At 42.4% G+C, this 22,631-nt stretch overlaps 1 protein-coding gene across 1 annotated transcript; it reads left to right on the top strand.

Annotated features, from left to right (window-relative positions):
• Positions 1–5,478: 5,478 nt before the first annotated feature.
• On the top strand, positions 5,479–21,868 carry kiaa0513 (KIAA0513 ortholog). Its single transcript, XM_056282062.1, has 11 exons — positions 5,479–6,003; positions 7,628–7,727; positions 8,754–8,827; positions 10,730–10,800; positions 13,893–14,100; positions 14,206–14,246; positions 14,421–14,493; positions 14,730–14,807; positions 18,513–18,593; positions 19,639–19,733; positions 19,952–21,868. The coding sequence occupies exons 1-11, from the start codon at positions 5,600–5,602 to the stop codon at positions 19,999–20,001; spliced, it is 1,275 nt and encodes a 424-aa protein (XP_056138037.1). The 5' UTR covers positions 5,479–5,599; the 3' UTR covers positions 20,002–21,868.
• Positions 21,869–22,631: the final 763 nt, after the last annotated feature.

Below are 22,631 nucleotides of genomic sequence, written 5' to 3'. Positions count from 1 at the left end.
GACATGGATTTACCTTGAATCGCCACAGGCTGTGGGAATGGATTGCTTGTCCAAGTTGTAGTCTGTCCCTCCTATCTTGCTCTACTGATGTTTCTGTGCACTCATGTGCTGAATAAGGTTTCCTGGGGGGGGGGGGGATAGGAGGGGGTAAGTTGCATAACAATGCTGTCTTTCATGTGTGAATCATGCCAGATTTTCAATGCGTGAAAGCTAAAACCGTTACAAGATCAACCCCATGATTTTGTTGCACACATGGTTGACGTCAACAACACCATCGCAGCCAGGAGCCATTTGTTAGATAGAAACACATTGTTTGTTGTTGTTTTTTTTTTGCTATGTTCTCTAAGAAACCTTGTTTTCTTAGAAAGGTTGATGTCTGGATCTAAATGGAGTTGAATAGTACAGTGCAGGAAAAATGTTCCCTTTCTCAGGATGGTAGAGGGCCACATTAGTCGTGATCACTGCAACGGCAAAAGTGTGACGCAGTGTCCTTGTATTCTCTATCACTCTGTCTGTCTGGTTCTCTCTCTCTCATATATCATATCATATTATTGTCTCCCATCACGCTGTGCTCCATGTAGAGATCCTCTAGCCGAACTCACTGAAGCTTTTCAATACCCTATAACAGTGACGGTATTTCCTCCCCTTTGCGCACGTTCCCTTGAAAGAAACTGCCTACTTGTGTGTGTGTGTGTGTGTGTGTGTGTGTGTGTGTTGGTTCTCTCCTGACAGGACTCATTGCTCAGGCCAGTGGCCTGCTCATCAGTCATTAGGTGACTATACTGTCAACACCCACAGTGAAAAGCAGACATGGCTGAAGCTTTGCTGCCCTCTTATCTCTCTACTCAAGGCTTGTAGTAATGCTGTGAGGAAAAAGACCTGAAATGTTACATTTTTATACACTGTGGACAGATCTCCCAAAAGACCTTTGCACTATGTGTGCTTCAGTGTGGCCGGGTCACCCTGTCATCATGACATTTTTCTCTTTTATCAATATTTGCTTATTGTGTGCTTGTGTTCATATGTGTGTATGGTTTTGTCTCTACCCACATGATTTTTAAATGTGTGTGTGCTTATGTGCGTAAGTCACACTGGTTCTTGCTCTTCCAATACTGTGTTATATAACAGCTCCATCTTCAGAACTGCAGTCCAAACGTAGGCCTGAGGGGTTATGGCGTATGCACATGTATGTGTGGGTGCATTTGTGTGCATGTGAATTCATGTGTGTCTGTGGCTGTGTGTGTTTCTGGGTGCGTGCACACACTGTCACTACCCTATATGTAACCCAGCAGAAGAGCAAACACTGCCCCCTGATAGAGGAGCTAAAGCAGATTAGCTGAAGGACAGATAGTAACACTAAAAGCACTGTAGGGTGCTACTTTAGGGTGGATGCTTCTTTAGGGAGCATGTGCAGCTGTTATTTTTTCTCATGGAGACTTTGAGGTTGGGGTGAAGTGTCCTTAGCCATCTTATGTCAAATTCACCAGGATATGTCTAGTCCAAACGTACACAGGTGTTTTTGAAAACAGATTTTTCTATGCGTTTTTGGGCCTTTCATTCACATGCAGAATGTGAATGGGCCGTTTGGAAAATGCCTTCCAGAGTGGAGATTTTCAGAAACTTTGTGTTGATGTGTAGACCAGGAAACTTGAGTTTTTCGCTTGTTGTTGGCTTTTTTTCAGGCTTGTGCATGGCCAATATGGATTTAGGGTTAGGGTTATATCGCTGCCTGTTGGTTTGGTTTGCTCTTGACAGCGCTTCCATTATGTTTTTATGGTTTCTTTTGGACGGGAGTTTTTTTTTTTAAACAGTGCTTGTGTGAAAATTGATTTTTTTTTGAGAACAAAGGAAAAACCAGGCATGGAGTACGACTCCCGCCTCCGGTGATGGAAGATGGCGGTGCAAATTCATGTTTGCAGCGGTCTCACCCAGTACCGTCCCTGCAGTGTCTTTGTCTATGTCTGCGTTTAAGTTTTGTCTTCGTTTAATGGCTGGGAGAGCTGGCACTGGATCAGCTGGGAGAGCTTGGTCTGCTGCGTCCTTTGGGCCCAGGGACCACTACCCTGCCTGGAGTTGCGACCGGGGAGGTAACACCGAGGGCAGACTGACAGCCTGCGGAAGCAGGGCAGGCTAAGCTAACTGCTAGCCCATGCAGACCGGCAGTTCCGATAACATCGAGGGCGGTCTGGCGGCGGTCTCGCCTGGCGTTTACTAGTGTTTTTGGTGTCGTTGTGTGGAGTGCGAGGAGGTGTGTCGAGGGTGTCTGGCTGGGAGAGCTGGTGTTGGATCGGCTGGGGGAGTCTGGTCTGCTGCGTCCGGTGGGCCCAAGGACCACGGCCCCTGCCTGGAGCTGCGCCCAAGGAGGACGCAGAAGCGGGGCAGGCTAAGCTAACTGCTAGCCCATGCAGACCGGCAGTTCCGACAGTCATCCTGGCTGGTGTTCGTTCCCTTGGACAATGTTTTTGTTTTGTTTTTTTTAAGTTTGGATATATGTATTAGTGTGGATATATGTGTTAGTTTGGATATGTATGTTCTTGCAGTTCTTGTAGTTTTTGGATATGTGTTTTTGTCTTTGTGTTGCACAATACACACACACACACACACACACACACACACACACACACACTGCTGTGGGCTGGGGGAAATTATATTTCGTTTCATTTCATGTACGGTACGGAAGTACATGAAATGAAATGACAAATAAAGTGTTCCTGATTCCTGAAACACTGTTTGAAATACAGCAGGCTCACAATACAGTGTCAGACTCTTTTTTTTTTTAACAGATTTTTAGAAGTCCCCAGAGCAGAGCTGAATAGGATATGTGGAAGTTTACTTTGGTGGTTTGATTTAAAGTATTTGATTTGGTGATTTGAACTTCCTGTTTCATGACTTGAATTTCTCACTTGCAGGAGTTCTGAAAGTAAGAACTAGCTTCTCGCTTGCAGCATTTCTGTTCTTGTCATGATTGTGACAGTATTTTCCTCAAACTCCCCCCACGCCAGGCATGGGGTGGTGGTGGCGTGGAATATATCACCTACAGGAGGAACGCTGATTTGAATGGGGAGTCAAAGGTGTCATCTATGTGAAGAGGGAACGACCATCCCTGAGCTGAGGAGGTGCTCTAAGAGTACATCTGTTGCCATGTTACAATGCTGTGATTGCAGCTATTCCATAATTGCCTGATATCAGACAGAATTGATAGGTCATTACACTCCATCTCCATCTTCAATCTGACATTGCCTCCATTCTAACCGATTTCCGTCGGGGGTGGGGAATCGATTTTCCCTAACCAATCACTAGAGACCTATGTATCTGCCTGAATCTAACGTCTTTTGAAGTCAATACTCATGCATAGCCATGCCAACATACATTTCCCAGGGTTTTAAGAGTGGAGCGAAGTAAAAACAAACTACGATGTCGGGCGATATTGAGGAGACTGCCATGCTCGCTCATGGCGCTGATTGGCTAATCATTAGAACCCACGTGGCACTCATTGGATAATCACTTTTTCAACCGAAAAACCGCTGTTTCATGTCGTGATGCCAGATCAGAAGAATTAGTCAAGTCGATGGAGTGGGCATATTCAAAGGACTGGACCCAGGCAAATTCCCCAATCTTCTGTGAGTACACGTGGCCATTGTAACTCGAATCATCGGCGGTCACTTGAGGTCGAGTATGATTTTCCTCCTTCTAGATCCTTGTGGGTCTTCAGATGGGCGTACATCCTTGCAGAAGGATGCCTGCACGTGACAGCTTTTTACGTGGAGTGGCTGATGTGCCTGCAGCCACCACACGGTCCTTGGCAGGGGATGGCCAGAGTCCAGTGGCATGAAGGACCAAGACGAATGGGGACCACTCTCTGTTGCAGCCTTCATCCGCCTTCACTGGCATTGTGACCTGGAGACATCTTCCGCCAGTTCCACCGTTGAGGTCTTTGTTGGATCGCATTTCGTCTGGAGCCTCCTCCTTGACCTATCCGTCTTGGGTGACCCTACCAGGAGCCAAGCTCCGGACGGCCTAGCTCTTGGGATCATTAGTACACACAAGCTTCTCCACCATGGCAATTTGGCGATCCAGGAGAAAATGGTCACGGCAATTTGCATACGAAACCAGCATCTTTATGCAACTGTGCTGTATATAATGTTGGGGATACCTGCAGTCAGCTGAGACTGATGATTAGATGAGTGATGAAACGTTTCTCCAAATAAACCTTGTGTCCAGATAAACTGATTCAACTTTTCTGGGAATATATCACCTAGGGTATCTTTATGAGCGTAAACACAATCACATCAGATATCAATTCGCATATCAAGCCAGCATATGTGCATAAGCTTCAATTATGGCTATGGCTAATGGCTACTCTAAAGTCATGGGACTTTGACCTGACAGTCTCTCTCCTTTGTTTTGACTCAATAAGGAAAAACTACACTAATCACAAAATCCAACCACTATTCTTTATCATATTCTCTCTTCATGTCTCTGATGCACAGCAAAGCCCCTACAAACCAGCAAATGAATATTGGCAAAATGAGTGGCTATATATGCTGTTGGGCAGCTGAACTCATGTTCTGAATGGTTTGTCATATCATTCATTTTCAGGTCAAGATTATGCCTGGAACGTAGCATGATTAAGAAGACTAGGTTCAGCACTACTTTATGAGCGGAGTTAAATATGCATCATGATCTATAACTATCCAATATAAGATTAGTAAAAAAAAAAATCATCCACTGAGTTATATTGGCTAGTGAAGCAGAGAAATTTTCTGAACCACTGAAGTTTCTTTTAATAATCAGAGTGATGCTGGTTTTCATGATCAATTGCCAGTCATGTTTATTTATTTCCTTTTTTTTTTAACCACAGCCCATTTTTGTCTTCACAGAGGAAATAGTTGTGATGATACTTCAGCATTAAAAATATATATTTTATTTGATATCTAAATAAGGCTTTGGGTTACACTTTATTTTAGGGGTCGGACATTACCTAGTAATGAGGCGGTAATTATCACGTAATTTCTCAGAAATAAGGTTGAAATTACCTTGTATTTTGGGTTAGGGTTAGGGTTAGAGTTGGAGTTAGCTGTAAAATTACCTGTAAAAACTACCACCTTATTACTAGGAAATTACAAGGTAATTTCAACCTTGTTTCTAAGAAATTACGTGATAATTACCACTTTATTGCTAGGAAATTACTAGGTAATTTCCAACCCCATAAAATAAAGTGTTACCAGGTTTTGTTGTTGTTGGGTTTTTTTTTAAGGAATTGGTGAACAATGCTTCAGCTGTTGTCTTATCAAAAACTTCCTCTGAGAGGAATCGATATAATGTTCACCTTTCACTTCAACAGTCAGAAACATCGTATCTGTTTCGATGATAATTTCCCTCACAATATTTGTCTTCTCTTCACAGGTCTATCGGGTTTGCAATTTCTCTTGACATCAGCCTCATTACGAGGTGGGAGGGTTGTCATAGTCAGTGCTGACGTACTACCCTCTACTAATACCTGCTCTATACTTGTGAGCATCTTCATGTACCTACAGGCCAGCTGATAGCTCATTCCTGGACATTGTTTGAGAGCTAGAGGAAGGGATTTTCTTCCAACATGGAGGGCATAGCTGTGGAGAATCTCATAGACTTTGACCTGCCCTCGGATGCCACAGTGCCCTCTGATGGGGATGGAGGACAGCACCAAGACCACTCAGACATTTTCTCCCCGTTGCCTACATCCTCCATGGGGGTCCACCAGGAGCCCTTACTGCCAGAGCCCTTGGTCCCCACTAACCCCAGCTCTCGCCATCATCACCCACGGGGAGGAGAAGAAGGGGAAAATGATAGTGATGCCACCGAATCTGCAGACAGTGAGAATGACATGGACCCACCCTCCCATAGGTGGGAGCTGAGACGGTCATCCTCCTCGTCCAACCACAGTGGAGAGGATGGAGGTGCCGAGGCGGTGGAAAGGAGGGAATTCATGAAGGCCTATGTGGAGAAGATTTTTCACGGAAGGTAAGAGACTCTCTGTCTTTAGTGTGATAAAGCTTTATAAAGTGCCACTGAAACAGTGTATGGTGGATGGTTCCAGTTTTGAAATTACCTTATCAAGATCCCCTTTAAAGTAGTGTTTGAGGGGTGCTCAGGTGCCATGCTGTCTAATGCACAAATGTCCAAATTCTGAAATTCATATTTCAAATCCAGGTGTTTCCTCCAGCTCATCCACGCAGCGCATTTAGTACAATTGTCACTGAGCACTGATAGAGCCAGAGGGGGCATTATTAGGTTATCAGATAGTAATTCTGACAGGTGGTGGGGCCTCTGTACAGATACGGGTGGATTTGTAGGGAATTGTATGGGCCTCAAAGCCTGAAAGTCTTACCTTTCCCCGGAGAGACCCACAGCTGCAGGTGAAAAGAAGTGGTCAGCTGGCTTCAGGTGAAATGGAGGATGCATGTGGACGCCTATACCCTCTCCAACAGCTAACATTTTTGAACAAGTGGAGAGTGACCACCACTCAACCACCGTTTTTACATTCTAGGAAAAGATTTTAGAGTTTGTCTTTAAGTTCATCTGGAATTGTCGTCTGGCATTTGGTTCAGTTGTTTGAGTTCACTTAAGAGCTCAATGTTTTTTTTCCCAAATGTTTCGCTCAGAGATTTAAAAAGAAATAGTTTTTGGAACTTTTTCTGCTCATCATGTTTTGCTAGATTATTTATAACCATATTATTTGTACCTATCTAAATTTAATAACCTCAAGAGGCATGTGAAAAACCATGGCTTTCTGACAGGCCTTTTTTATCAAAGCTATAAGAGAGTAGAAAAACATTTTAGGAAAAAATGTCTCTAGTACAATATACGTATGTAGTCAGCACAAAAAAAGGAACATCCATTAAAAAGATGATCTCGGTGTCCAGGTTGCGTGGCGGTCTATTCCGTTGCCTACCAACACTGGGATCACCGGTTCGAATCCCGGTGTTATCTCTGGCTTGGTCAGGTGTCCCTGCAGACACAATTGGCCGTGTCTGCGGGTGGGAAGCCGGATGTGGGTTTGTGTCCTGGACACTGCACTAGTGTCTCCTCTTGTCGGTCAGGGCGCCTGTTCGGGGGGGTGAATAGTGTGATCCTCCTACGCGTTATGCCCCCCTGGCGAAATTCCTCACTGTCCGGTGAAAAGAAGCGACTGGTGGCGCCACATGTATCAGAGGAGGCATGTGATAGTCTGCAGCCCTCCCTGGATTGGCAGAGGGGGTGGAGCAGGGACCCGGACGGCTCGGAAGAGTGGGGTAATTGGCCAAGTACAATTGGGGAGAAAAAGGGGGAAAAATTCCACACACAAAAAAAGATGACCTCCCTTCCTTCCACTACTCATTTTATCTACCTGACTTTAACAAAAGCACTAGGTGTAGTCACTACATAGTCACTTTTTGTTTTCAGTTGCATTCATTTTTTTCCAATAGCAAAATATGTTAAAAAGTTGCTGTGTGACACCACTGAATCCCCATCACTTATCTGTAACTGTATAATTACTATATCTAACAATTGCTAAACCAAATTAGCAGTGAGATGACAGGTGCCGCTGAATGAAAAACAGAGAATGGGTCCATAAGGTGGAATTCGTACTCTCATATTCTACCAGGGAAGACTTTGACCAGGAGGAGAAGGCCCATTTTGGAGAGCTGTGCAGTGGGGAGAATGGCAAAGGCAGGGAGTGGTTTGCCAAATACGTCAGTGCACAGGTGAGTATGTATATGTATAGCTTGATGAAATGGTTAAGTATAACATCAGAGAGAAAAGTTACTTTCTCAAAAAAAAATCATCCATATTGCAAATGCAGTGGTGAAAGAAGTGTGATAATTTTTTATGTAGTGTTTATAGTTATAGACTCCATTAGGTTTTTGCAAAGATATGACATATCAGATATCAATTCAACAACATAATACTGAAATCCAGCCAAATATGTTTCAATAATTAAGAGAAAACACCAATGAATTTCAAACCTTGATATATATTTTTTAGTATTTGCTAAGTTTGCTATGATATATCCCCTCCTCCCATAGCTTGATGAAAGAGGAGTTCGCCCTTACCCTTCCTAACACCAGTCTACAACACTATGGAGAATGAAATAAATCTGTGATTCTCTGTGCATGCTAACTAATATTGCCACAATTGTAAAAAGCCCAATAAAATGATGAAAAAGTTCATGTCAAAATTGCATATTAGTCCTTGCAATGGAGCAGACTCTAAATTTTGGACTTGAGCCTCTCAGGCTGCAAATTTGCTTGAAGACATTATTAATGAAAAAAACAGCTAGACTGACTTTTATATCAAAAGTATGCTACCTAACCTAAACCAAATCACAAACTCAAGCCTCCCTATAAGGGAAGAGCCACACCACTTTGTGACCTACAAATAACACTTACAGCTGAATGCAGAGGACAACAACAATTCACGCAGTGAGTGAACAGATTAGAAGTTTTTTCCTTCTGCCATCGCTTTAGATTTATTGAGATGATTGAAGGCAAGATAAAGTTGAAAATCTTGCACAGAATACCGTTAAAGGAAAATTATGTTCAGAAATGCTGGTTTGGTCTGAGGTTGTCCCAGACCATAAGTAGATTGTTGGAATCCATAAAATTTGTCACGGATTCCATAACATGTGCTAGCTGATATTTGTATTAAAAAAAGGAAACAGTGGTCATTTCATATTTTTTCCTCATATTTTTAACTTGTCTGAACTCATGTCTGTCATTCTGTGTTTGCAGCGCTGCAACTCTAAATGTGTGAGCGAAGCAACCTTTTACAGACTGGTGCAGTCTTTTGCAGTGGTCCTCTTTGAGTGAGTGCTGCTATGGCTGTTTTTGTTTGGCGACTGTGCATTTCACAGTTTGATGTATAAATTATGTATATAATTACACTACCGTTCAAAAGTTTGGGATCACCCAAACAATTTTGTGTTTTCCATGAAAAGTCACACTTATTCACCACCATATGTTGTGAAATGAATAGAAAATAGTCAAGACATTGACAAGGTTAGAAATAATGATTTGTATTTGAAATAAGATTTTTTTTACATCAAACTTTGCTTTCGTCAAAGAATCCTCCATTTGCAGCAATTACAGCATTGCAGACCTTTGGCATTCTAGCTGTTAATTTGTTGAGGTAATCTGGAGAAATTGCACCCCACGCTTCCAGAAGCAGCTCCCACAAGTTGGATTGGTTGGATGGGCACTTCTTTGAGCAGATTGAGTTTCTGGAGCATCACATTTGTGGGGTCAATTAAACGCTCAAAATGGCCAGAAAAAGAGAACTTTCATCTGAAACTCGACAGTCTATTCTTGTTCTTAGAAATGAAGGCTATTCCATGCGAGAAATTGCTAAGAAATTGAAGATTTCCTACACCGGTGTGTACTACTCCCTTCAGAGGACAGCACAAACAGGCTCTAACCAGAGTAGAAAAAGAAGTGGGAGGCCGCATTGCACAACTGAGCAAGAAGATAAGTACATTAGAGTCTCTAGTTTGAGAAACAGACGCCTCACAGGTCCCCAACTGGCATCTTCATTAAATAGTACCTGTTAGAGCCTGTTTGTGCTGTCCTCTGAAGGGAGTAGTACACACCGGTGTAGGAAATCTTCAATTTCTTAGCAATTTCTCGCATGGAATAGCCTTCATTTCTAAGAACAAGAATAGACTGTCGAGTTTCAGATGAAAGTTCTCTTTTTCTGGCCATTTTGAGCGTTTAATTGACCCCACAAATGTGATGCTCCAGAAACTCAATCTGCTCAAAGAAGTGCCCATCCAACCAATCCAACTTGTGGGAGCTGCTTCTGGAAGCGTGGGGTGCAATTTCTCCAGATTACCTCAACAAATTAACAGCTAGAATGCCAAAGGTCTGCAATGCTGTAATTGCTGCAAATGGAGGATTCTTTAACGAAAGCAAAGTTTGATGTAAAAAAAATCTTATTTCAAATAAAAATCATTATTTCTAACCTTGTCAATGTCTTGACTCTATTTTCTATTCATTTCACAACATATGGTGGTGAATAAGTGTGACTTTTCATGGAAAACACGAAATTGTTTGGGTGATCCCAAACTTTTGAACGGTAGTGTATGTATAAAAGCAACACTGCGCGGCACGGTGGCGCAGTGGTTAGCGCTGTTGCCTCACAGCACGAAGATCCTGGGTTCGAACCCCGGGGTTGTCCAACCTTGGGGGTCATCCCAGGTCGTCCTCTGTGTAGAGTTTGCATGTTCTCCCCGTGTCTGCAGTGGGTTTTCTCCGGGTTCTCCAGTTTCCCCCACCATCAGAAAGACATGCATGTTAAGGTTAATACTCCTGTCTGTGACCTTGACCAAGGCATGGCAAGATGAACTGGAGTTGGTCCCCTGGTGCTGCATGGCGGTTGCCCACTGCTCCTAGCTACACAGCAAGGATGGGTTAAATGCAGAGTGTAATTTCCCTACGGGGGATTCAAAATCAAACAAAACAAAAAAAATACAAATCTTCACTTTGTGTCTTCTGACTTGAAGCCAAAAGGTGCATTTTCAGCAAAGTTCATGACAGGTTTAACACAGTTGTTTAATTTCTGGAATGCTCTCAAGGAATAATGTGTTGCCATTGTGTGTTGTGTCAGGATCAGATTAGATGGATGATTTGGCAATCCGATTTTTGTTAATCTTCTTAAAATCCACCTTGAGTCTTCTTTGATACCATGATTACCTCTTTTTGTTGGGTAACAGATGTTATCAAATGGATGACTACAGCCCAGCAAAAAACCTCATGACCATGTGCTTCACATACTACCACATTGGTAAGGCCATACCCACACACACAAGCACACACAGGGGACATGCACTTAGTCAATCTCTGCATTCCTTCACTCTTACTACACAAGATGCAGTATTTCTGCCTCCATGGGAACACACACACACACACACACACACACACACACACACACACACACACACACACACACACACACACACACACACACACACACACACACACACACACACACACAATGTGGCCCCACCTTCTGTTTCAGCATATGCAAGGCTCAGCGTTTTTGGTTTTTACCAATTTTCACCAAAAAATACCCAGATTTTTTAAAAGGAGCAGATCGGTTTAAACTGATTTTCACCCGGATTTTATGTTTCCACGGATCCAAAAGTTTTCCTGTTCATGTGAGGTTATGTAACAGTGTCCTCTTGTGGCAAAATTAGGCATGCCCGATGGCTTTGAAAAATAAAAACCGAAAACCCTGAGCCTTGAAAATATGCCATCTCCCATCATCAGCAATGGGAGGTGCTGCTCTGTCTATATCAACATGGCTTTCTTTTAAAAACTCAACAACACTCAAAAGTCATGCTCTTTAGAGCCTTTAAAGGGCCACAGGAAACAATACTGAGAATACAGGGGACCTATAAAGCTTCCCATTGTACTATTCAGGAAAGTAATACATTCTTAATTGAATGGCCTTGTCAAATAGTGATTTATTGGAGAAAAAAATAAATTAATGAAATGAACAAAAAACATGAAAAGCAACAATCCTAGAGCTATTTGATAAATGCAATTGCCACAATTCTGACAATTTGGTGGAAAGTCAATGAAATAAACACTGCAATGACACCTATCACACACACAAACACCCATATGGCACAATCCAGACTTTTCTGCAAATAAATCACCTCTAATAGGCAGTAAATGGAAAGAAAAAAGGATTACACACCTCCGCTAGACCCCCCCCCCTTTTTCTTCTCCCCAGTTGTACTTGGCCAATTGCCCCACTCTTCCAAGCCATTCTGGTCGCTGCTCCAACCCCTCTGCTGATCCGGGGAGGGCTGCAGACTACCACATGCCTCCTCTGATACATGTGGTGTCACCAGCTGCTTCTTCTCACCTAACAGTGAGGAGTTTCACCAGGGGGACGTAGTGCGTGGGAGGATCACGCCATTCCTCCCAGTTCCCCCTCCCCCCTGAACAGGCACCCTGACCGACCAGCTAGTGCAGCGACCAGGACACATACCCACATCTGGCTTCCCACCCGCAGACACGGCCAATTGTGTCAGAAGGGACACCCGACCAAGCCGGAGGTAACCCGGTGATTTGAACTGGCAAGCCCCATGTTGGTAGGCAACGGAATAGACTGCCACACCACCCAGACGCCCCCTCTGCCACATTTTTGACCATAACACTTCGTTAACATTACAAAAGCTTATTGACATATATGGCATTGAGAAACAACATTACTTACAATACATCCAGTTAAAACACTCAATCAAAGCAAAAATAGATATCTCTAGCATACACCTGGAACAGCCACCACTATTGGAAAGCATCAATAAAATTGTCAAATCAAATAAATAGCTTCCACTGACTCGACTAATGCACCTCATATTCCAATAAATAAAAGGGGAAAAGACCTCATCATCCACACCGATAACCACACTTGGAATAAAATCTGTAATAACATCTTCAGCATGTCTAGGAATGCTAACGTAAGGCTAATACAGTACAACATAGAACACACAGCACAAGATACATTTAAATAATGGGATTAAACGGATCAGACATATGCACTCATTGTACACTCCACACACTCGGGCTCTGTCCACCAATACAACGTTCCTGGGAAGTAACCACCATCCCTATTCCTTGGCTGTAGTATTCCATTATCCCCTTCCGTATGCATACTCGGCGATTTGGATATACTCAACACATATTCAAAGCAAATCATATTACCCCCACTTGTAGCCCTAACTGTCACCCAGAAAACAATACTACTAAACTGGAAAAGTAGGAGGAAAAAATCAACATCTCAAAATGTTTGGATCTCCTAACATGACAGATATCAATGGAACAACAATCAGCTTTACAAAAAAAACCCCAAGTTGAACAGTTCAATAAAATATATTCAACATATTTTCAGATTTATTCTGCTGCCGGTGAGCTAATGCCACAACACAAGTATGATTTAAATATAAGTATGTAATGGGGTCCGCGGTGGCGTAGCGGTCTAAGCATCGGCTTGGTGTCGATGCAGTTGCCCACTGGGGACTGGGGTTCGCGCCCCGGTCTCGTCAGATCCGACTATGGCCGGACTCGATGAAGCAGCAATCATTGGCAACGCTGTCTTCGGGAGGGGGGCGGAGTCGGCTTGTGTTCGTCATGTGAATGCGTCTCTGTGTGTGTCGGAAAAACAGTGGTTCGGCTTGGATTCGCCTTGTCACGAAAGTGGGGAGGCGCTTTCCTTCGAGACTGCCGGCCGGAGAGATGCAGTTGGCGAACGCATGCAATACGAGGGTGGGTGTTTGAATTAAAATAGGGATCAATTGGCCACTAAATTGGGAGAAAAAAGGGAAAAATCAGAAATAAATTTATAAAAAAAAAAAAATAAGTATGTAATGTCTTGATGCATGCTCAATAATCCAGGTAAGAAAATCAAAGAAGGTAAGATGTCACTTAGATCCAGATGAACTGATTCAACCTTCTTTGATAAGTAGGTAGCATTAATAAAGAGTTAATAATGCTAAACCAAACTCATCCTGAAAACTCACCTGAAATAGATCCAAATCCAAAAAGAACCCGCCCTTTGCCTGTTTGTTTTTATGTCTTATTTTTGATTATATATTGATAAATGCCACTTCTCAGTGCTGACTCATAGGGAGGGTTGCTGCTCTCTATCCCTGTGGTTGCAGTTGCAACACCACCACACAGAGCTCTGGGTAATGTTGCATACAGGCAGTGTTTTTGCCTACGCATACAAGAAGATTTGAGTGTGAATTGTGCCATAAGAAACGTTGCATCAGTATAATGTGAATAAATCCGCAAATTTAGATAAGTATGAATAAAGATATCAAACATACCAGAGAACGTAACTCTGTGACTTTGTTGCTCCAACAGGAAAGTTCCAGCTTTCTCCCTCAGAGTTGTTCGATCGTGGGGGTCAGCCTTTGGGTCTCGACTCTTACCTGAACAAGGCCAACTCTTGGTTCTCTGGGAAGAAGGACGCTGCTGAACGCCTGCTGAAGACCACATCAAAGACAGATGTCAAGGGTTTCTTTGGAGGTCTGGAGAGCAAGCTGAGGGGTCCGATGGCTCGTAAGACTGAGTGAGTCAACCCTCCCTCATCAATTTATTATTTTTGTACACACCTAAACTTTAACCTCCTGCAGCCAAAGCTTTCCCTAATACTTGCCTGCGTTCTCCTGTCTAGGGAGGGAGAGAGCCCAGTAGAGACGAAGCTCAAATCATTAGGTACAGTGAGTACACCAACGTCTGCATGAGCTGAACATGATAAAACCGTACGGTTGGAACATACTCCGTCAAAAAGCAATTTCTCCTCATCGTCACTGCACAGCAGGTTTTTATGAAATGTGCTATAAAAATAAATGGGGCCTGATATCTGTAATGTAATGTCTTCCACTCCAGTGCCTGAGCCTCCAGAGGAAAAGAAAGTGGAAAAGGTGTACCTGTACACTCACCTGAAGCAGCAGCCCATCTGGTTGGTACAAGAGGCAGCTGGCCATAAAGTACAGATGACTGGATGAGACACGCTCTAAATAGTGATGATCAGTAATCAGACATTCAGCATGTGTTAATGTCAGTTTTGTGATGACATATAATATCCCAATGGAATTTAGAATTTTTAAACCTCCATGGTGTTTGACAAGACTTATTTGCAGTCACTTCCCAGCACCTGTAGTTGCAAATAACCTGCAATTTTTCCTGCTTTATCAGGCACACCCTAAGATTCTGGAATGCTGCATTCTTCGATGCCGTCCATTGTGAGAGGAAGAAGAGATCACCTACTACTAGGTGAGGATGGATGGATGGATGAGGTGATGAATGGGTTGATGGGCAGATAGGGAAGTGGATGGATGAATGAAAAAAAGTGGTGATTGACACGATATATTATGAAGTTGTACGTGTTTGTAAAATAATGTGATTCTTCAATTCACCGGCAGACCATTGAGATACCAAGAAGCAAACTGTTGGCGTGTTAAGATCACTGCTGTTAGGTTCACTGAATGAGACTGAAGTATACCAGCAGAGTAGTTCCATAAATGCAAGAATATGAAAACCAAATCTGAATAAGTGAACATGTAAATATAACACTGAATATTAAATTAATACAACATTTTGATATGAGGTGTAACTTGAAGATGTATAAACTGTGTTGTTTTGTGAGTGTGTGTGTGTGTGTTTGTTTTGTGAGTGTCCATCTCTCTCTCTCTCTCTCTCTCTCTCTCTCTCTCTCTCTCTCTCCTACTCTGTGTATGTGTGTGTGTGTGTGTGTGTGTGTGTGTGTGTCTTGCTAACTAGAATATAAAAAGGTTAAACCACAGCCATGTATAGCTGGTTCAGCACTAAATAATGTCTTAAGTGCAGTCGCACAGTAGTGGTTGGTACATTTGTGGTTAATTCAATACTGCTGATGATTACTGATGTCTGAGCTCCCCTCTTCTCTTCTCTTCTCTTCTCTTCTCCTCCTCTTCTCTTTTCTTTTCTTTTCTTTCCTTTCATTCTCTTCTCTTTGCCCATCTTCTCTTCTCATCTCTTCTCCTCTCCTCTTCTCTTTTCTTCTCTTCTCTTTGCTCAGCTGCTCTTCTCTTAACTAATCCTCTATTTGATTATCTCTTCCTACCCAGAATCTTCCTCCTCTTTATCCCCTTTTTCTTCTCAGAGCTGTTGTTATTCTTCTTCCTCTTTCTGCATGTGAGTTTTAACCCTTTGTCTCCTTGTGCCTTGCTGCCGAGCAGGGGAACGCAGGAGGAAGAGAAAGACGAGAGGTCTGTCCTTCTGTCTCTTCACTGCGCTGAAAGATTGGTCAGACCGAGGCAGGGCTAAACATGAGGGGCAGCAAACAAAATACAAGCCAAGGGAGAGAGAGCGATTGAGAGAATAGGCTAATAAATCAACAAGGGAAGTGGTTGTATAATCTGGTAGATGAAGAGGAGCATTGCAGTGAATTAGAGAACCGAGCAGATGGGTGCTCAGCTTTGTGCTGTGTGTGTGTGTGTGTGTGTGTGTGTGTGTGTGTGTGTGTGTGTGTGTGTGTGTGTGTGTGTGTGTGTGTGTGTGTGTGTCGGGGGGGGGGGCCTTAAGGTCTTATAGGAACCCTGTGCCTAATTTAAAGTTTTTCAGATGCTTCCAAGTGAGCAGTGATAGCAGTGACTTTGAGGCTCAAACCTCGATCTAGCCGATTGGAGCAGACTCAAGTCTTAGACTGTGCCCTCGATTACTGGATGGCAGATATGATGACATTATTTGAGTTGTACATTTTAAAAGTTTCTTAAATTCAGTTAGCTTGAATCACATTTTTATGATGACACTTAACATGTTTGAATCCAGTTTACAGATTTTGGCTCTTTTTTCCCGGTGTTTCAAGTTTTGCGTGCGTTGACTTCTCATCATTTGGCTGCTTTTGTCATATTTGCTTAGGTAGTCTTGATTGAAATGAGTGATTAAGTCTTACCTACTAACTGTAATATCATGAGGCATATGTAGTGCTTGTGTGGTATCATATCTAAAGTCTAGAAGGGTTATCGCTCTCCACAGATGATTGCATGCTTACTAATCTCTTTTCTGCAATGTTGCATTTGCATGTGATATTTTCCCCCGTTCAGCTGCATGACCTTTTTGCTGTCTCAACTTTTTGATGTTTCTTTTTTTTTAAATTTTATTTGCCTTCTAGTGCATCTGCACAGTGGTTGCAAGGATGTGCTGTACATGATAAGAATCTCTCTTTGTTTCCCTTTGACTGAGACAGCATCCGTAAAAGTCATAGAAGAGTTTGAGTAAAAACAATCTTGTACTGGAGGCAGAGTGCACTGTACAGTATACATGTTTGCATGAAACATGAAAATGTGGTTGTTCACCATGTTGTTAAACTAGCCTGTTGCCTGTTTTGTCATATATGCACAACTAGCATCAAACATGCAGTAGTAATCTACATGTGAGGATATGAGTAGGGATTCAAATCATTTTTGCTGAAGTCTTTTATTCAGACTGAAGCGTGCATGTGTTCATGCTTATCTTAAATTGAGATTTGCTGTAGCTGTATTTTTATAAAATTTCTACCTTTCAGGGGTGTCTGGGTAGCGTAGTGGTCTAGTCCATTGCATACCAACACGGGGGTTGCCGGTTCGAATCCCTGTGTTACCTCCAACTTGGTCGGGTGTCCCTACAGACACAATTGGCCGTGTCTGTGGGTGGGAAACCAGATATGGATATGTGTCCTGGTTGTTGCACTAGTGCCTCCTCTGGTTGGCCGGGGTATCTGTTTAGGGGGGAGGGGGAACTGGGGAGAGTGGCGTGATCCTCCCACGCGCTACGACCCCCTGGTGAAACTCTTCACTGTCAGGTGAAAAGTAGCGGCTGGCGACTCCACATGTATCAAGAGGAGGCATGTGGTAGTCTGCAACCCTCCCCGGATCGGCAGAGGGGGTGGAGCAGAGACGGGACAGCTCAGAAGAGTTGGGTAATTGGCCGGATACAATTGGGGAGAAAAATCCAACAAAAAAAAAAAGTCTACCTTTCACCATTCTCAACCACTAAACAGTCTATATTTGCCAGTGATGTAATCTGCCTTCTTTGAACATTTAAGCTCAAAGCAATGGCTTAAAACCAAACTGGACAATCTGGTATTGTTTCTTTTTAAAGCACAGTGACATTTAAAAATTTGAAAGGGAAATGGGTTTGCCTCAGGTATATAGTACTGTGTATTAGATGTCAAATCGTTAAAGCCTGTTCACAATCCATTAAATATCATGTTGACAAGCCTCATGACTCATGGGGCGTCTGTGTATTGAAGCATGGAAAGGTTTTTCACATATCAGGCAGCGGTTTTGGTCAAGACACTACATATGATGTGAAAGGTAGCAGACAGCACATGTCCATGCTTTATGTGAACATATCACGTCCCTCCGCTTGTTGACAATGACAAGTGATTGTGAGTGTATAATATGCTTGACGCCTCATTTTGTCTCGTTATACATGTTTTTGCAGGTTGATGTGGAGTATGGGTTGTATAAGTTGCTGTTTTATGTGCTTGCATTTATAAAAATGGTATTCTTATTTTTTCCTTTTTTTTTTAAATCCCTTTTCAAAGTGAGTTATAGGGATGGGTATTATAGAAGCTTTGAAACCAAATTCCACTAATGGTAAATTTTGGTAAAGTTAGGTCCTGGATCTCAATTAAACCACTTTTTCAACCACCGAGGTCTTGGTCACACTACCTTCTTTGCTGCTATTCTATGTTAAGCAGTTTTTTTTCCCTAATAGAAAAGAACATAATTTGTGTAAAACCTGAGATCCTGTAGTCAAGCATTTTTGAAGCTATAATAATTTTATAAAACCCCACAAAAAATTGCTGCCAATACTCCACACGATATAGATACTGATTTTGTTTTTGTTTTTGTATATCCACCCCTTCCCTGTTCTTCATGATGAAAAGGTGGGGGTGAAAAACAGACTCCAATAGTGAGCCATTAACCTTCAGCTGCTCTGTCTCTCCCCCAGGGAGAAGTGGTGTCACATGACACAAGAGGAGAGGGACGACAGCTCCAAAATCGATGAGAATATCGCCTTCGGCCAGCTGGGGTGAGCAAGTGGGAACAATGGGCTCCATGCACACATTCCCAATGGAGAAAAAACAAGGAATTTGTAGCCTTCATGGGAGTTTATGGGTGAATTTGTGGTTGGGGAGTCCTCCTAGTGGTCATAAGTGTTGCTGGGTTGAGTGGAGATACCCAAGGGTGGTGCCCTTGCTCGCAAAGACACCCCAACCGCCATAGATGTGTTTGCATTTTGTATTTGAGTTGTAAACATGTCCAATGAAGGAACTTTTCAGTTCACTTTGTTTCGTTAATATCCATGAATACAACCAAAATTATACCAACCCTTATAAATATAAACCATAAATTATAGATATTAACATGAAAGATAAACCTAGTAAATTCTGACTTCACAGTCATGTTGGGATGTTTTTTTTTTCTTCTCCATCGGTCCATACTCTGTATTTCCCTTGATACTTGGTGTGTTGATGAAGTCAGTTCAGGGAAATGCATTGTGCTATTAAAAAAACAAAACAAAAAAAAAAAACAGTATAGGGCGTCCAGGTAGCATAGCGGTCTATTCCGTTGCCTACCAACACGGGGATCACCGGTTCGAATCCCTGTGTTACCTCCGGCTTGATCGGGCATCCCTATAGACACAATTGGCTGTGTCTGCGGGTGGGAAGCCGGATGTGGATATATATGTCCTGGTCGCTGCACTAGCGCCTCCCCTGGTCGGTCGGGGCGCCTCTTGGGGGAGGGGAGGGGGAACTGGGGGGAATAGCGTGATCCTTCCACACGCTATTCCCCCTGGTGAAACGCCTCACTGTCAGGTGAAAAAAAGCGGCTGGTGACTCCACATGTATCAGAGGGGGCATGTGGTAGTCTGCAGCCCTCCCCGGATCAGCAGAGGGGGTGGAGCAGTGACTGGGACAGGTCAGAAGAGTGGGGTAATTGGTCGGACACAATTGGGAAGAAAAAGGGGGCAAAAAAAACAAAACAAAACAGTATGGACTGTGACTACTGCATGCCCCTTGTTGGCATGACGTCCTTTTGCACTGTCGTGACATGGGTTCATTTTGTATTTTCAGGACATTCACCCATAATATGCTGGCTTTTGGGCTCAGTAAGAAACTCTGTAATGATTTCCTAAAGAAGCAGGCAGTCATTGGGAACCTCAATGAAGGTAAACCTTTTAACTTCACAAAGCATTAACACACACAGGGGGAATAATGTGTTACAGGCCTCACAGCTACTCTCTCAGCTGGAAGTACGGGAGGATGCACGGGCCAGCAGGTATCCGTTAATGTGACGCCTGTTTTTGTTTTTGTTTTTTTTTACCACGAGTCGTAACAACGCAGATGCTTAAGAGAAACTCTTCTGCTTTGTTTTCTCCCGCTGCAGAACAGTACAAGTTGCTCTGTGACCACATCGAGAAAATGGCGGCAGAGTGAGTGCGAGGAAGAAGGCGACGGGCCGCATTTCAAGTGATAAAACAAGGACCTGACGCTGCACACGTATCACAAACTCCTCACCCTTGTCCGGTCACTGCAGCCGCCTCCTCCTATTGACAGGTGTTGCACGGGCACGGCCCCATTTCCTCAGAAACTGATCGCTGGACTGACTTGTTCAGCCCCTATTTATCCGCATTTGCACTGATCCCCTTTACCCCGTCCTGTATCAGCAATAATATTAAGCTACTCAAACATTATCCGCATGAAACGTTATCCAACAGTAGCCTACACACTTAGTTATCACTAATGCCTCTGTTGAAAGGCTTAATTTATATCCATATGAAGTAATTATTCAGACTTAAATGTGTGATTATGTTGTCGGCCACCCTAGATGTATATTTCAATATGTATGATGATATATTTCATGCATCAAATATAGATGTGTATATACATCTGAGGGCTTAATGTTTTCAGCCATTAGCTTATCCACTCCCAAAATTGCACACAACAAATTACCTGAAACTGTATTCATAACACATTAAACTATATTTAGCTATAAAAACATATGCCAGAAAAAGCGAAACATTTACAGCACACACCAAATTTGAGTCACCTCACATGTAAATGTATAAATCTTAGTGTTTCTTTTTACCCGGAGTACCAGATGCGTTTTTTTTTACCATATAATGTAAATTCAGTTAGGTTATTAATAATCACAGAAAGTATTTCAAATTGATTTTTTTTAAATACACCACGATGATCAATGCACAGATATAGTTATCGTCTTATTTGGCAGATCCTATCCATATGTCATCTTAGTTGGCGAAAAGAAAACATAACAGTGATATTAATCATGCTTTGTTAATAGAGATCTGTGAAAACACTGGGTCTCACAAATATGTTTGAGCGTATTAATAACTAACACATCCGTCCCCGCCGACATAAGTCTTCCTTCTGTTCGCGTTATTAGAGATGGGATACAAACTTAACTCGTTTTTGGGAATAGTCACAAAATCAATAATACCTAATAATTTAGTTGTAATAATTGAGATATTAGACGCGCCCTGTCCATCCAAAGTGCCTTCCGTGTACCTGAGTAAAACTTCTCGTCTGCATCCTCCGGCATGACTCTTACTTTAACCCTACAGTAACAACAGTGACTGCACACAATCCTCTACGTTAATTCGTCAAGGATCTCTGGTAAGCTGTACAGCTAAGTTACAAAGAGTATTTCCGAGACAAACAACTTCCTATGCACATAAACAGAATTCATCGCGTTGTCGTTTTGTGGGTGTTTTTCGTGGTGTGCTGAAGTAGCTGGTTAGTCGTGGGTAGCAGTGGTGTGTAGAACCCGAATGTTGCAGAACCAGCAGGCTGTAAAAGATGCTCCATGTACTACCTTTATACAGTCTCCACCCATCCAGCAGCGTCTGTGCTGCCCGCATGTATGTTTACCTATCTACGTGTGTGTATCTATTTGCATGTGTAAATAGTGTTGCTCTGTTGAAAAATAATGCAAGTGAACTGTGATTGTATTACCATATTCTACCAATGGGCGGTAGCATTGTGTCTTCAAAGCGCTTCTCAGTGAGAGGCGACGCCATTGAGAGCCAAGGAATTGGTATAAGAAAGGCTGCCAAGCTGTTTTCAAGTACAATTTTAATATCAAATCATGCTTTTAAAAATACGTGTGGGAGCTACATATGATGCCAGACGCAATTCCCTCTCTGGCAAGTGTGAATCTACTCATCTGTTATAGATAGTGTTTTAATCTATTGTGTGTATCAATTGATTTTATATATATATACGTATATATATATATATATGTTGTTTGTTTTTTTCCAGTCGGTGTATTAAAACTCTTTTTACTGGCTATTACTGTATGTGTATATATATATATATATATATATATATATATATATATATATATATATATATATATATATATATATATATCACGGGTGTTTCCTGCTGATGAATTTGCTGTGTGTCAGTGAGTGATACCTGTACTGTGATCCAGACGGAACGTCGTTAGGTAGTAACTGTATTATGACCCTTAAGTGCCATCATATCTTTTCCCCATTAGAGCTGGTCCATCAAAGTGCTTGCGTGTAGTGTAGTGTAGTGTAGTGCAATAACCTTTAATGGAAACTTAAGTCATTCCCTCAAAGTTGATTGAGTTGTCTATTAGTGCATACAGATTGATACGTCGCCTTTCTCCTATTTATGTAAATCTGATGAAGCCATTTTTTGTCTGGGGTTTTTTTTGTGTGTGTTTAAAACTGTCTGTCCTATTTATATTTCGTGCAGTGTAATTTTCTTGCACATATTTTTAACAGAGAACTTTCTTTTTCTGTCAAAATCAGTCTCTCACTTTCCACCTGTCTGTGTCCTTTGATATACACCACCTTTGATAAACCTTTTTGCTTTGAGGCGATATGCTGAATTGCTGAGCACCAGTGAATCTCTCCTAGTGTTTGTATTGGTGATGCAAACCTCTCTGTGTTGCATGTCAAGATCAGTACCCTGAGTACTGCAAACAAGGTGCTGAGCTCCTTTATCTGGGCGGGGGAGGGTTATCCAGAATGCTCCTGGCTTTAGGTTAGTTATCACCTAATAACTAACTTGAT

Source organism: Lampris incognitus, chromosome 6 (assembly GCF_029633865.1).
Source record: "Lampris incognitus isolate fLamInc1 chromosome 6, fLamInc1.hap2, whole genome shotgun sequence".
NCBI lineage: Eukaryota > Metazoa > Chordata > Actinopteri > Lampriformes > Lampridae > Lampris > Lampris incognitus.
This window is presented reverse-complemented; position numbering and strand designations above follow the sequence as displayed.